This window comes from Nematolebias whitei, chromosome 4 (genome assembly GCF_014905685.2).
Source record: "Nematolebias whitei isolate Nwh7 chromosome 4, NemWhi1, whole genome shotgun sequence".
NCBI lineage: Eukaryota > Metazoa > Chordata > Actinopteri > Cyprinodontiformes > Rivulidae > Nematolebias > Nematolebias whitei.
In genome coordinates this window covers 10969903-10982785 of record NC_056501.1, presented here as the reverse complement: position 1 = coordinate 10982785, position 12883 = coordinate 10969903, and the positions used below count along the sequence as shown (strand labels likewise).

The following is a 12883-nucleotide window of genomic DNA, read 5'->3' as shown; positions in this document are numbered from 1 at the left end:
TATATATACTGTATTACTTTGATTATATTTAATTAAAAAATATTATTAAATTACACAATCAGATTACCTTGAACTTTCAGTTCATTTCCAAACAATATCTGTCCACATGTGGCCACAGCACAGTGGAAAGTCCCAGCATCAGTGGAGCTGATGTTCTTAAAGAACACACATCTGTTCTGGGAGTCAGGTTTCTTCTTACATTCATCGTGTCGTTTTCCTTCAGTATAGATCATGTCTGGATAAGACTTCTCTGATCTGGCTCTGAACCAGAACACTCTGAGACCTCCTGAGCACGTCTTCATTTTGGAACCAGAAAGAAGTGAACACTGTAGAGTGGCTGAGCCTCCTGGACCGTCTGGATCTGATGCTGCTGTCTGTTGGACAACAGTGTAGTTTGATGTCCTCTCAGTGAGTCCTACAACAAAAAGTACAGAATTGTGTAACATAATGTAATTATGGTATTGCATAATATATTAAAAAAATGAATATAGACAAAGACATATATTTTGTCTTGAATAATGTCAAAGAAACAACTCTAATTTACTGTATATAATATAATATATATGATTTTATTTGTGGCGGTCAGTGAATCGGTGCTTGGGGGTTGGCAATTTTTCTTTTTTTACAAAAACGTAGATATTTAATAATCCATTAAAATGCACCAAAATGCAGGAAATCACATATATTTTATTAAACTATTTTCTGGGAGAGGTAACCCAGACACCCCCCTGGTCCACCTGCTATTTGCATTCCAGCTTTGATCAGTTTAAAAATTAAGCCTTGTTATTTGGTATGACTACTGCTGTTATGCTTCTGTAAAGAGTTTTCTATGATAATTTGAAGTGGAAATACAATCATGTTCATTAAGTGAATAGGTAAAGTTTCAAAGTGGATTTTGATACTGTTAATTTTCTCAAAACTGTCTAATTTTGGAAGTTGAAATTTAAACATTTTGTTAATTAAGTGTGTCTTGAATGAAAAATACCCAGTTTAAAAGTATAAAAATTGTATTACCACTAATAAACAACAGCTCCTAAGTATTTGTTACACAAATATTTTCACTGCATTAAAGAGAAAAATTGAAGAAAACTATTTTATAAACTTGAAGATTATGAGGGGGTCCTTGAAACTTTTTCTCCCGTGTAAGGGGTCCCTGAACCCAAAAAGTCTGAGAACCCTTGATAAACTTACTCTGAAAGTTCAATTGGATGATTAAAACTGACAAACTTTGTTTTTTGCAAAAATATTTACAGATTTTATATTTATTTTACCAACTTTGTTGCAGGTAGACACAAAACACCTATATATTTAAACACCTTTATATTTATTTACATATAAACCAATGCAGACATGTTCCTGTTTTTAGTATTCTACATCACTTTACAATCCAGCTGTTTTTTTTTGTTTTTTTTATACTGTTTTCTTTCATTTATTCTTCTCAATTTATAAGCTTTCTTTTATTATTGTCTACAGTTGTCATCGCTCTTTGTTAAAACCAGATCTCTCTTGTATATGAGTCCCCGAGGCTCAATGGGACTAACCTGTATAAATAGAGTTTGAATGAATTTACTTTACCTTTTAATGACAAGTACATGCTATGCCAGATATTCTTGCTCCAGTCATTGAAAGCACAGTGATACATCCCTTCATCTTCTTGAACAGTTCTTACAATTGTCAGATTGCTGAATTTTTCCTCAAGCGTCACATTCAGTCTTGATGCAGAATATTCTGGTCCATATTTAGGTTTTGACAGTTTCCACAGTGACACAATTATCTTCAAAGTATCCCCAGCATTTTGCTTGTACCAGTGAATTTTAACTCTGCTGTCTTGATCTTCAGGCAGACGACATGTGAAAGTTGCAGGTTCACCAAGTTGAACTGTGAACACTGCGACTGACGTATCTGCATAATGGAAAATGTATAGCATGCTCTACAGTTTAATCAGTAAAGTTAATTAATCTACAGAGTAAAGACAACATAATAAATGATCATCAACAGTTGCATGCACCTAAAATGCATGAAAATAACTAGACAGCAACATTTCCTGAAGATATAACTTACATCCTTGCTGAAATAGGAGCAGAGTCACCAAGAAGCGAAACATCTTCCACTGTCTCCGCTGTCTAAGTTGGAACACATGCTTTTATTTCAGTGACAAGAAGGAGGGGTGTTGATTCAGAGCATCTGATTGGTTATTTAAAAATATATAATCGAAGCACATTTCCTGCCACACTAGTCCTTTCCCATTAAAGGCCCTCAAATCTTGATTTTCACTTTGAGACACAATTTTAAAGTAAGAAGACATTTAATAACAATTAATAATAATAATAATAATAATAATAATAATAATAATAATAATAACAATAATACAAAACTTCATTAATGATTTTGTTTTTCTGTCTTAGAAACAAAGAAAAATTATGGTAAACATTAGTCAGACTGTAGAGGACTCTGTGTCCAAGGATGGCGAATGTGTGAAAAACATCAGACAATATTGAAGTCAAATGTAACTTTAAAGAACACAATTCATGGTGAGTCTGGAAGATGACCCAAGGGTCAGGGGTCATAATTAGAAGAGTGCAGCTTCATGCTACATTCTACATTCAAGTGCATACATCCACCTCTCTAAGTTCTTTTCCACCTGTTCCTTGTTCTCACCACAGATCATGATGTCATCTGCAAACATCATAGTCCACATGGATTCCTGTATGTCCTCATCTGTTAGTCGGTCCATCACCAGAGCAAACAAGAAGGGGCTCAGAGCTGATCCTTGATACTGTCAAACTTGCATGTTTATTTTGGCAAAAGTATTTTACGCAAGATGCCCTGCCTAACACAACCCCCAAAATCTACAAGGGCTTGGCAAGAGCACAACAGATATGCTGGCTTGTGCTCCCAGTGACTGGTTTCTCCTTAGGACTGTAGAGGGACTGAGATGGTGTAGAGGTAGGGCAGCCGACTTGGGACCAGAAAATCACAGTTCGACTTCCAGCCATTTCCACATGTTGTGGTGTCCCTGAACAAGACACCCAATCCCCAATTGCTCCCATGGCACTCAATAGCCACCCACTGCTCCACCTGGATGTATCCCAGGTGTGCTGGGTTAAATGCAGATAATCAAATTCATCATTGAATGGAAACATACAATGACAACATATTACTTAATTGTTTCATTCATTCAACCTTTATTCATACAGGTTAGTCTCACTGAGCCACACGGACTCATTTGCAAGAGAGAGCTGTAAAGTAATTTAGCAAAAAAACAAACAAACAAAAAAAAACAGTACATGGCTATTTGAATTATCCAAATTACTTTTAACTGTATGTATATTATTTTGCAATGCAGAAATAAAAAAAAACAAAAAATGAATTGCATGACATGTATCGCAAACTATATACAGAGTTGCATGTTTGACCCCAATAAAATAAAAATATATTGCGTCTCTATTTCTATTGTGTTACACATTTCTGTAATTTTTGTTGTAGGAAATGAGTCTAGACAACAAACTACATTGTTGTTCAACAGACAGCAGTGTCAAATCCACACCATTCAGAAGGTACAGCCATTCTACAGTGTTCAGTTCTCTCTGTATCTAACAAAATTCAATTGCCGGCTAATTAAGAACAAGGATACCATGGTCCTTAAACCAGATACTGGTAGCTTTGGCACTGTGTGCAGGTGCCAAGTCCTGTTGGAAAATGAAATCTGCATCTCCATAAAGTTGGTCAGCAGCAGGAAGTGCTTTAAAACTTTCTGATAGATGGCTGTGTTGAACTTGGACTTCAGAAAACACAGTGGACCAACACCAGCAGATGACATGGCACCTCAAACCATCACTGATTATGGAAATTTGACACTGGACCTCAAGCAATGTGAATTCTGTGCCTCCTCTCTTCTTCCAGACTCTGGGACCTTGATTTCCAAAGGAAATGCAAAATTTACTTTCATCAGAGAACATGACTTTGGACCACTCCTTTTTGTCTTTAGCTCAGGCAAGACGCTTCTGATGCTGTTTCTTGTTCAAGAGTGGCTTGATACAAGGAATGTGACAGCTGAAACCCATGTCTTGCATACGTCTGTGCGTGGTGGTTCTTGAAGCACTGACACTAGCTGCAGTCCACTCTTTGTGAATCTCCCCCACATTTTAAAATGGGTTTTGTTTCACAATCCTCACCAGGGTGCGGTTACCACTAATGCATGGTCACTTTTTTTCTACCACATCTTTTCCTTTCCTTTGCCTCTCCATTAATGTGCTTGGACACAAAGCTCTGTAAACAGCCAGCCTCTTTAGCAATTACTTTTTGTGTTTTGCCCTCCTTGTGCAAGGTGTCAATGGTCGTCTTTTGGACAACTGTCAAGTCAGCAGTCTTCCCCATGGTTGTGTAGACTACAGACCTAGACTGAGAGACCATTTAAAGGCCTTTGCAGGTGTTTTGAGTTAATTAGCTGATGAGAGTGGGACCAGGTGGCTTCAATATTGAATCTTTTCACAATTTTCTGAGATACTGAATTTGGGTTTTTTATTAGTTGTCAGTTATAATCATTGTTACGCCCCCAGGTCTAGGGTATCATGGGGTGTAACAAAATGTGTCCAGAGGAAAAAAAAAGATGGAGTTGATTGATTTTTAAAAAGGGGTTTATTACAAAGAAAAAAATGTTCCACAGACAAATACTTGTTGACCCAACAAACTTGGACAGACAAAATATACTAAAGTGGGTCAAATGCTGTCTCAACAATTAACAAAAATAACCCAACAAGTTAGTCCAGTCCAGACTCAAAACAACCCAAACAAAGCAACATTAAATGTTCATCAAAAACTTTCCAAGTACAAATTTCTAAATTTGAAACAACCAGTTAAACTCAAAACCAAGATGCTAAACAGAGCAAAAAGGGATCAGGAGTACAAAATACTCTTAAGTTGCCCAATCAGTCCTCAAAAGGCTACAACAACCAAAGTGGGGGTCAACTGTACAAAACCTCTGCCTAAAGCTGCCCCCTTGAAGGAATGATTCCAGGAGCCTTTTATAGGGTGCAGGTGGACCTCATCGTCATCTGATTGGTGTGGCAATCTCCTGTTGGTCCAATGGTATTGCTGTTCTGCAGCCTCCTGGCAGCCAATTAGCTGAGTGTGCTCCCACACCTGAATCTGCATAAAAACAAAGAGACTGCACAGACTCAAGAGGCCAGGGGCCGTAACAATCATCAACATAAAAATAAATAAACATTTGAAATATATCTGTCTGTGTGTAATGAATGAATATAATATACATTTTTCCGGGGATCCTCCTCCAGAAAATTTGGAAATAAAGGGATGCTATTTCCTGCATTTTGGTGTATTTTAACAGGTTGTTAAACGTCTATAAACATTTCGATTAAATTGATTAAAAACCGGTCTCTCTTGTAAATGAGTCCTCGAGGCTCAATGAGACTAACAACCTGCATAAATAAAGGTTGACTTGAAATTACTATTTTAGAGACCAACAAAAATTAACAAGCCTGTGTGTGAATGCAGCTCCGATTCTGTCAAGTGTCCTAACCCCACTGTCTTTTCAACATTTTGATCGCTCTTATTTTGACAAATTAGTGCCGTTGTTTTGATACGTGATGTAACATATAATGCACATCAAACATTTCACTCGTATTTATTTATTTATTTTACTGTAAGCTTATTTATTATGTCTGAAATGTTATGCACCGCGGTAATTTATGTAGGAGTTCCAATACAGCAGTTGTCCGCGTGTCCTGCAGAGCTGTCTGGAGGCGCTGTGCGTAAAACAACTGTCTGCAGGGCGCACAGCTGAAGGTGGATTAAGACGCTCCTCGTGGACCTTGCAGTCCACGTCTCTGCTGGGCAGGAGCGTGTGCGCGAGCTGGTGCACGTAGTGCGGCCGGAACATCCACTCCACAGACTGGGCAACGTCTCCTCTCGTTGTATTTTTATTAAATAATCAAAATAAAAATGTGCGATGACTTTGGACATTTAGGGGCGGAGATTTGACTTACCAGATCCGAGTGGTCAAAATGAGAGAGTTCCCGCATCTTGTTCCTGCAGGATCTGGCTCAAAATAACCACTGGTGTCTTCCGCCTCTCGCACAATGGTAGCTGGAAATGAGCACCAGTGACCCCCGCAACCCACAAAGGAAGGAGCGGGTAAAGATAATGAATGGATGGATGAAATATTGTTTTCATGACCAATGAAACAGTGATGTTAGTCTTCACTATATTAGTAATGACATAAAAGTACATTATATCTATTATATAGGCATAAAAAAATCTGAACAATGGTTATAGCATTTTCTGATGAGTATCTACTACAGTGAAATTTTCACTTTGAGTATAGATAGTCAGTGTAACCTCAAATGGTAATAACATATTTTCACAAAGGGAGGAACAAGCCGAAGCCAAATAAGGCTAACGCCAGGTAGAGTTAGCAAACCCCAAAACGCACAGATGAAACGTAGAAGTTTATTAATAAGAAAAAGGTGCTGCTAACAAAATAAATGTGTTTCTGTACTAGTGCAGAAACACTATGAAAGCAAGATCTCCAGCAACCAGAAAATAGAAAACAGGAAGTGACAGAATACACATTTCAGTGAATGCCAACAGGTCAGTGCCCACTCCATATTAAAACCATAGAGCTTCAGGCAAGTTGAATCTGCAGCAGAAAGCGTTGACCTACCCAAATTTCAAGAAACTTCCATCCGTATTCCCTCTGCCTCACAGAGAAAAGTAACAGAACAGCAACTTATAATATCTTGTTGATAGTTTTATTGCTTCATTGCAAACATAGCTTGATAAAATAACACCCTTATAAAGGAATGCGATCAGTCAGAAGAAGCTGGCTCTTTTGTTTTTATTCAAAGTTGTGTACTTAAAAACAGGCATCTAGAAAGATGGAAAGACAATGGCACTCTCCTAACATGAGAAAGCTCTTCCTCATCTGCAGCACTCTGTTTATGGAAGTGAATATGGATGCATGCATGTATTGATTCTAAAGTTGTTGCATAATAAGAGTTGACAAAACTATTATCAACCAAGCTCTTTTCAACATTTTTTTATGTCTGATATTGTCTCTTCCAGCCTACTCTTGTGAAGATTTGCACTTCTGGAACAAAACAGATATACTGAAAGTAGAAACAAACTCAAATATTGATCACAGTTCTCTAGTATCAATACAATCCAACAAAAACATTAGCTCCTCAGTCATCCAGGAGATGGAAAGTCAAATATGAAAGTTGCACATGGGAAAGAGATTAATCAGATGTGGGCCACGTCACCTGCAGGGTGACAATAGACTTAGACCCCATTAAAATGTACTGGTCTATCAATGCAATCTGCTGCCTTCCTTAGATAAATAACATTACTAATTGATTTTTTTAATATATATTAATATTTTTGTGCAATGCCCCGAGACAACTTCTATTGTGACTTGGTGCTGTATAAATAAACTGAATTGATCTGAAATGAATTGGTCATGAACAAGAAACAAGATCCCAAATAGAAGCAAATGACATTAACTTATTTATTCTGGTCTCAGCCTTAAAAGAAAAGTGAGGAGTATTATTATTATTGTCAATAATTATAATTATACACATAATAATCCTGATGTTTTACAGCATCTCATAAGGTCAAAATTTGCTTTGAGGGGTAAGACTATCGTGACAGGAAATGAACTTAGAATATATGTTTTGAAATAACCTATCAGACCCTCTGAAAGAACACTCCTCCTTCTGTCACTGAAATATAAGCAAGTGTACCAACACAGATGGTGTAGACTGTGTAAAGATGATCATCTTCTGGATGACTCTGCTCCTTTTTCATCATGGATGTAAGTAAAATCTGTAAATATTATTGTCAAGTTTAAATATTTACACATTTGTTGAATTTGTGACAGTTGATGCTAATTTATTCTTAATTACCTACTATGTGGGTTATTTATCTCTACTGAATAAAGGGCATGTTATACTTTATCTTCAATGTACAGGTACGTTGGCTCCAGTGACCACAGTTCAACTTGGTGAACCTGCAACTTTTTCTTGTCCTTTACCCGATCTTAAAGACAGCAGTAGTACACTTCACTGGTACAAGCAACATGCAGGAGATTCTATAAAAGTTATTGTGTCACTGCAGAAGTATGCAAAACCTAAATATGGACCAGAATATTCAGCATCAAGAATGAATGTGATGCTTGAAGAAAGAATCAGCAATCTGACAATTTTTGTAACTGTTCAAGAAGATGAAGGGATGTATCACTGTGCTTTCCACGATTGGTACGAGAATATTTGGCGTAGCACCTATTTATCATTAAAAGGTAAATAAATTATTTAACTGTACTTGAAATATCAAAAGTTGTACAGTTAGCTTTTTTTTTTTTTTTTTTTACATATTTTGCTAAAATAAAATGTTTTTTAATTAGAGCAAATTACTTTCAGGTAATTTTTTTTTTTTTTTACTGTACATTCATGTTTGACATAAAAAAAAAACATGCCTATTTGTTTTAAGCATATTTTAATCAAATCTTGTTTTGTAACACATTTCTGTACTTTTTATTGTAGGACTCACTGAGAGGACATCAAACTACACTGTTGTCCAACAGACAGCAGCATCAGATTCAGACGGTCCAGGAGGCTCAGCCACTCTACAGTGTTCACTTCTTTCTGGTTCTGACATAAAGACGTGCTCAGGAGGTCTCAGAGTGTTCTGGTTCAGAGTCAGATCAGAGAAGTCTAATCCAGACATGATCTATACTGAAGGAAAACGACACGATGAATGTGAGAAGAAACCTGACTCCCAGAACAGATGCGTGTTCTTTAAGAACATCAGCTCCACCGATGCTGGGACTTTCTACTGTGCTGTGGCCACATGCGGACAGATATTATTTGGAAATAAACTGAAAGTTCAAGGTAATCTGATTGTGTATTTTAATAATAACTTAAAAAAAAATATTATCAAATTAATTTCAGATGAGATGAACTTCAATGAATGGTAAGCAAAACACAGTTTATAGCAGAATCAATGAACAAGTCTATTTTTCTTTTCATAGGGCAATCAGCAGAAACTAAATCTACTTCGCTGGTAATAATAATAATCAGCTTGGCCGTTTCTGTGATTGTAAATTTTGCTTTCATCTGTTACCAAAAACCATGCGCAACATGCAACGAATTAAAAAGTAAGTGTTGTTCAGTTTTTAATTTGAGTACATGGGAAATGTCTCTTGTTTGAATGGCTGAGAACATTAGGCTGGAGTTCATACTTTATTGAAAACAATTTTGCTCTTGATCTATTTATTTGAATATGTTTTATACAAATGTCCTGGAAAAAAAAAAGCTTTACAAAAATACGTTAATGTGATTTGTGATCCAAGGGGCATTTGTTCATCATGACAAGTTGGGCGGAATATAATACACAATTTCTGTTATTTCATGTTTCTCCTGAAGTTTTTGTATTTAAGAGTGCTAAATAATAACTTAAGTCAGCTGTGGATCTTTATTGAAAAGTCAGTATGAGAACATCTTTTTTTCCTTAATTTTCAGGAAAAGAGCGAACCACTTCACCAGCAAGACATGAAATCCCAGGCCAACTAAGAGATAACGTAATAAAAAATGCATGATCTCGCTATTTCTAATGAAAAGTCTTGATTTATGTTTTAATGATGGGAATATTATTTTCTGCACAGAATGAAGATGGACAGGATCTGAACTATGCTGCTTTACATTTCTCTGGACGGAAAAGTACACGAGAAAAGAAGAATCGAGAGTTGAAGACTAAAGACAGCGTCTACTCCCAGGTTAAAATCTAAACAGGAACACCTTTCAAAGCATCGGCCACAAACAGTAAAACGTGCTTTAGAGAGATTTGATTTGTTTTTCAAAATCACATCCAGTATGAATGGGATGTTCAGTAATTTTCTTATTTTTTTCTTTTATTTAATTGTGTAAATTCTATTGAGCGCACAGATCTGTGTTCGAGGGAGCTATGGACCTGGATGCAGCCTAAACATGCATGTTTCTGGATACTTCATCAGACTCATAGTGTTACGTGCTGCTTATATTCCTTTGTTTTTGAGAAAATTACCCCTTCTGATTCTATAAATAAGGGGAAACAAAGACGGAATTATGCTCATCTCAAACCTAAGACTGTAACTTCTCTTTTAAATAAAATAAAAATATAGTAAAAATAAAATGTTTTAGAAATTGTCGTTTCTGCCCACACATGCCATGGTTTTTGCCCCCGCGTGCCACAGCTCCTGTTTTTCCCTGACTCACCACACTTGATGTTTTGTTATTCTGCTTCATGCTCTGCTCCTGCCACCTCTCACCACGCCCGCACTGCTCCTCCACAATAATCAGCCCTAATTCCACACACCTATTCAGCACACTACTTAAGCTCCTTTCTTTCACTTCCTTGTTGCCAGATTATCAAATTCCTTGAGTTAGTAGATGTCCAGCGTTCATGCCATAGCCTTGTCTGTCTCTCCTGGTTTGACCCCACACCTGTCTTCTGGTTTCCTTGCTTTGCCACGCCTGTTCTGGATTCTGACATTTGACCACGGTATCAAACCATCTTATGATTATCATGACTATGCCTTTTGGATCATCCTCTGGATTTGGATTCTGCTCTCTGACTAATGGTTCTCGACCCAAGACTGCCTTTCTGGACTTTGCCCCTGGACAATCCCTAAACCAGTTCTCTTCCTTGCCGCTCTCTGCTTCTGCCTGCTCACAGCACTTGACGTCATCATCTGTGAACAACTACAGGATTACACCTCGCTCTCAGAATCAGAATCAACTTTATTGGCATTGTCGTCCGAAAGATGGGCGGAGTGCACAAATCTGCGGCTATAAGTAGTGCGGCCTTCTTATTCTTATTCAGAATAATATTTTACTTAGATGAGAAAAGGGAAGAAAACATGAGGAGAGATGGTATAAAAAAAGATCTCGCATGCCGTGTCCTAAACAGGGCACGATTTGAGGCATCAAAAAAACCTACCACAGCAAAGCAACATAAATAGATGTTATACATGTACATATAGGCGGTGAAGACATTGAATCTTTAAGGGAAAGCCGTAGCATAGTCCAGAGTCCCCCTTCTCAGCCATTGTCCAGATAAGAGGTGACATTCATCATCAGCTCGGTTGAGGCTCTGTCACATGTCCACAGCCTTGGGGAACGGAGGGGTGAGGAGACAGTCAAAGCATCTTTGTTGTTTTCAAAACATGCCAGGAGGAGTTGAGATAAGTCCGGCGACAAGGCCACAGTTTGGGTCAGGCAGAACTCGTGAATTGCAGTTTCTGCCTTTTTAAAGTCTCGCTGGTATATATTCCTCTGATGGAACTGCAAAATAGCCGAATTGATCCTTTACGCCAAAAGTCGAGCTCACAGCATTCTCCAGGATTATTCCCACCATTCATGAGTGCTGCCAGAAAGTTCACAGACCTGATAACAGCCTTCTCCAGCTCTCTGCTGCAGCTCCACAAATTCAGTCTGAGTGCTGTCGAGTTTCGACACATCCACACAAATTTATAGACCATCCAGAATTCACCAACCAAACAGCAAAAAAAAAAGTTGTCGTCATGAATCCAATTTGTTTCCGTCGAGGTAAGAAGGTCCTCCTTATGCCCTGACTCCTGTCAGGAGAAGTTGATCAATTTTGTTGAGAGACCAGCTGATCCTTCAAATTAAGAGGTATGCAGAAAAAAAAGAGGCTTTTTAAGGGTTCACGGGACAAAAGAGTGCTGACACAACAGTGAAAGGGACTAATGTCAGAAGTACACATATGCACAAATCCTGGTATAGTCTTAGCTATCTTTGATTAAAGCGTATCGTCCTCTCCCAATGTAGATAAGTAGGTGATGCATTTAAATAAGCTTCAATTTACACATCATGTAGGATTCCAGCTCTTCCTGCAGGTTTCTGAGTCCAGGGTGGTGCCAACAAGCAGCGGCTGGGAATCATTCCACTAATGAGCTCCAAGACTATAAGAAGCTGCAGAAGAGCTCCCCTCTCTGCTGGAGCATTACTTACTGGTATTTGTGCTATTGGCCTCCTTGTGCTAATTTTCAGAATTAAGTAATACTTACTTTGTGTTTTCCTTGCATTCTTATAGAACCTGTTTTCTGAGCCTCCAGTCCTGGGTTCCTTGCTGTATTCCATGAATCCTTGACTCCTGTACCTACCTGTGAGTTCTTATACCTCCTTGTGGAACTTCTTCAGCTGCTCTGCTGCCATCTAACCACTTTCCTCCGTGCTCTTCCTGTGCTCCTCAAACCTAGACCTGACCTACCTGAAATCATCTGCCCTCCTCAACCTTTCATCCACCTTCCTGTAAGAGGTCAACAGCCTGCATAATTTATTAGTTCATCCTCCCAGTTCCTGATTCTCCTCCTTCCTCCCCAGGTTTCCCAAGATTTCCAGTTTTGTAGTATAAATATAGATATTTATTCCTGCGCTGTAAATAAATCTCTATTATATTATTATATACAAGTTTGAGTCCTCAGTCCGTTCTCTCTGGGTAAAACACCACCATTGTGACACATCAAGGCACTAGATGTAGTCTGTTACTGAAGGGACAATAGAGCCCAAAACAATTTTTTTTGCCATCTTAAAACAATTAAACTAAAACTTTTCAGTTTCTGTAACTATTTAACAAACCTTACTTCTGCATTACACAATTTTCACAGAAGGCATTGTGTTACACTGAATACTGCGTTGACCTGTGGTCTGGTCTGTTGCAAGTAATGGTCTGTGTGAAACAAATTTAAATTAATTTTTGTTTATAAAGTTCCAATACACATCAATGCAGAGTACTATACAAAAAAGTCTAAATTATGAATCTATTATTTACAATCTATTAATTAATTCCTGTTATAATATATATATAT

General features: G+C 37.7%; 2 protein-coding genes across 2 annotated transcripts; one reads left to right on the top strand and one right to left on the bottom strand.

Annotated features, from left to right (window-relative positions):
- Window positions 1-50: 50 nt before the first annotated feature.
- On the bottom strand, window positions 51-5899 carry LOC119408652. Its single transcript, XM_037675495.1, has 4 exons — window positions 5798-5899; window positions 4980-5148; window positions 1576-1902; window positions 51-415 (listed from the first exon to the last, which is right to left on the bottom strand). Exons 1-4 carry the CDS (start codon window positions 5897-5899, stop codon window positions 51-53), a joined length of 963 nt encoding a protein of 320 aa, XP_037531423.1.
- Window positions 5900-7788: 1889 nt separating this feature from the next.
- Window positions 7789-8992, top strand: LOC119408651. The gene is made up of 3 exons (XM_037675494.1): window positions 7789-7831; window positions 7988-8314; window positions 8559-8992. Exons 1-3 carry the CDS (start codon window positions 7789-7791, stop codon window positions 8990-8992), a joined length of 804 nt encoding a protein of 267 aa, XP_037531422.1.
- Window positions 8993-12883: the final 3891 nt, after the last annotated feature.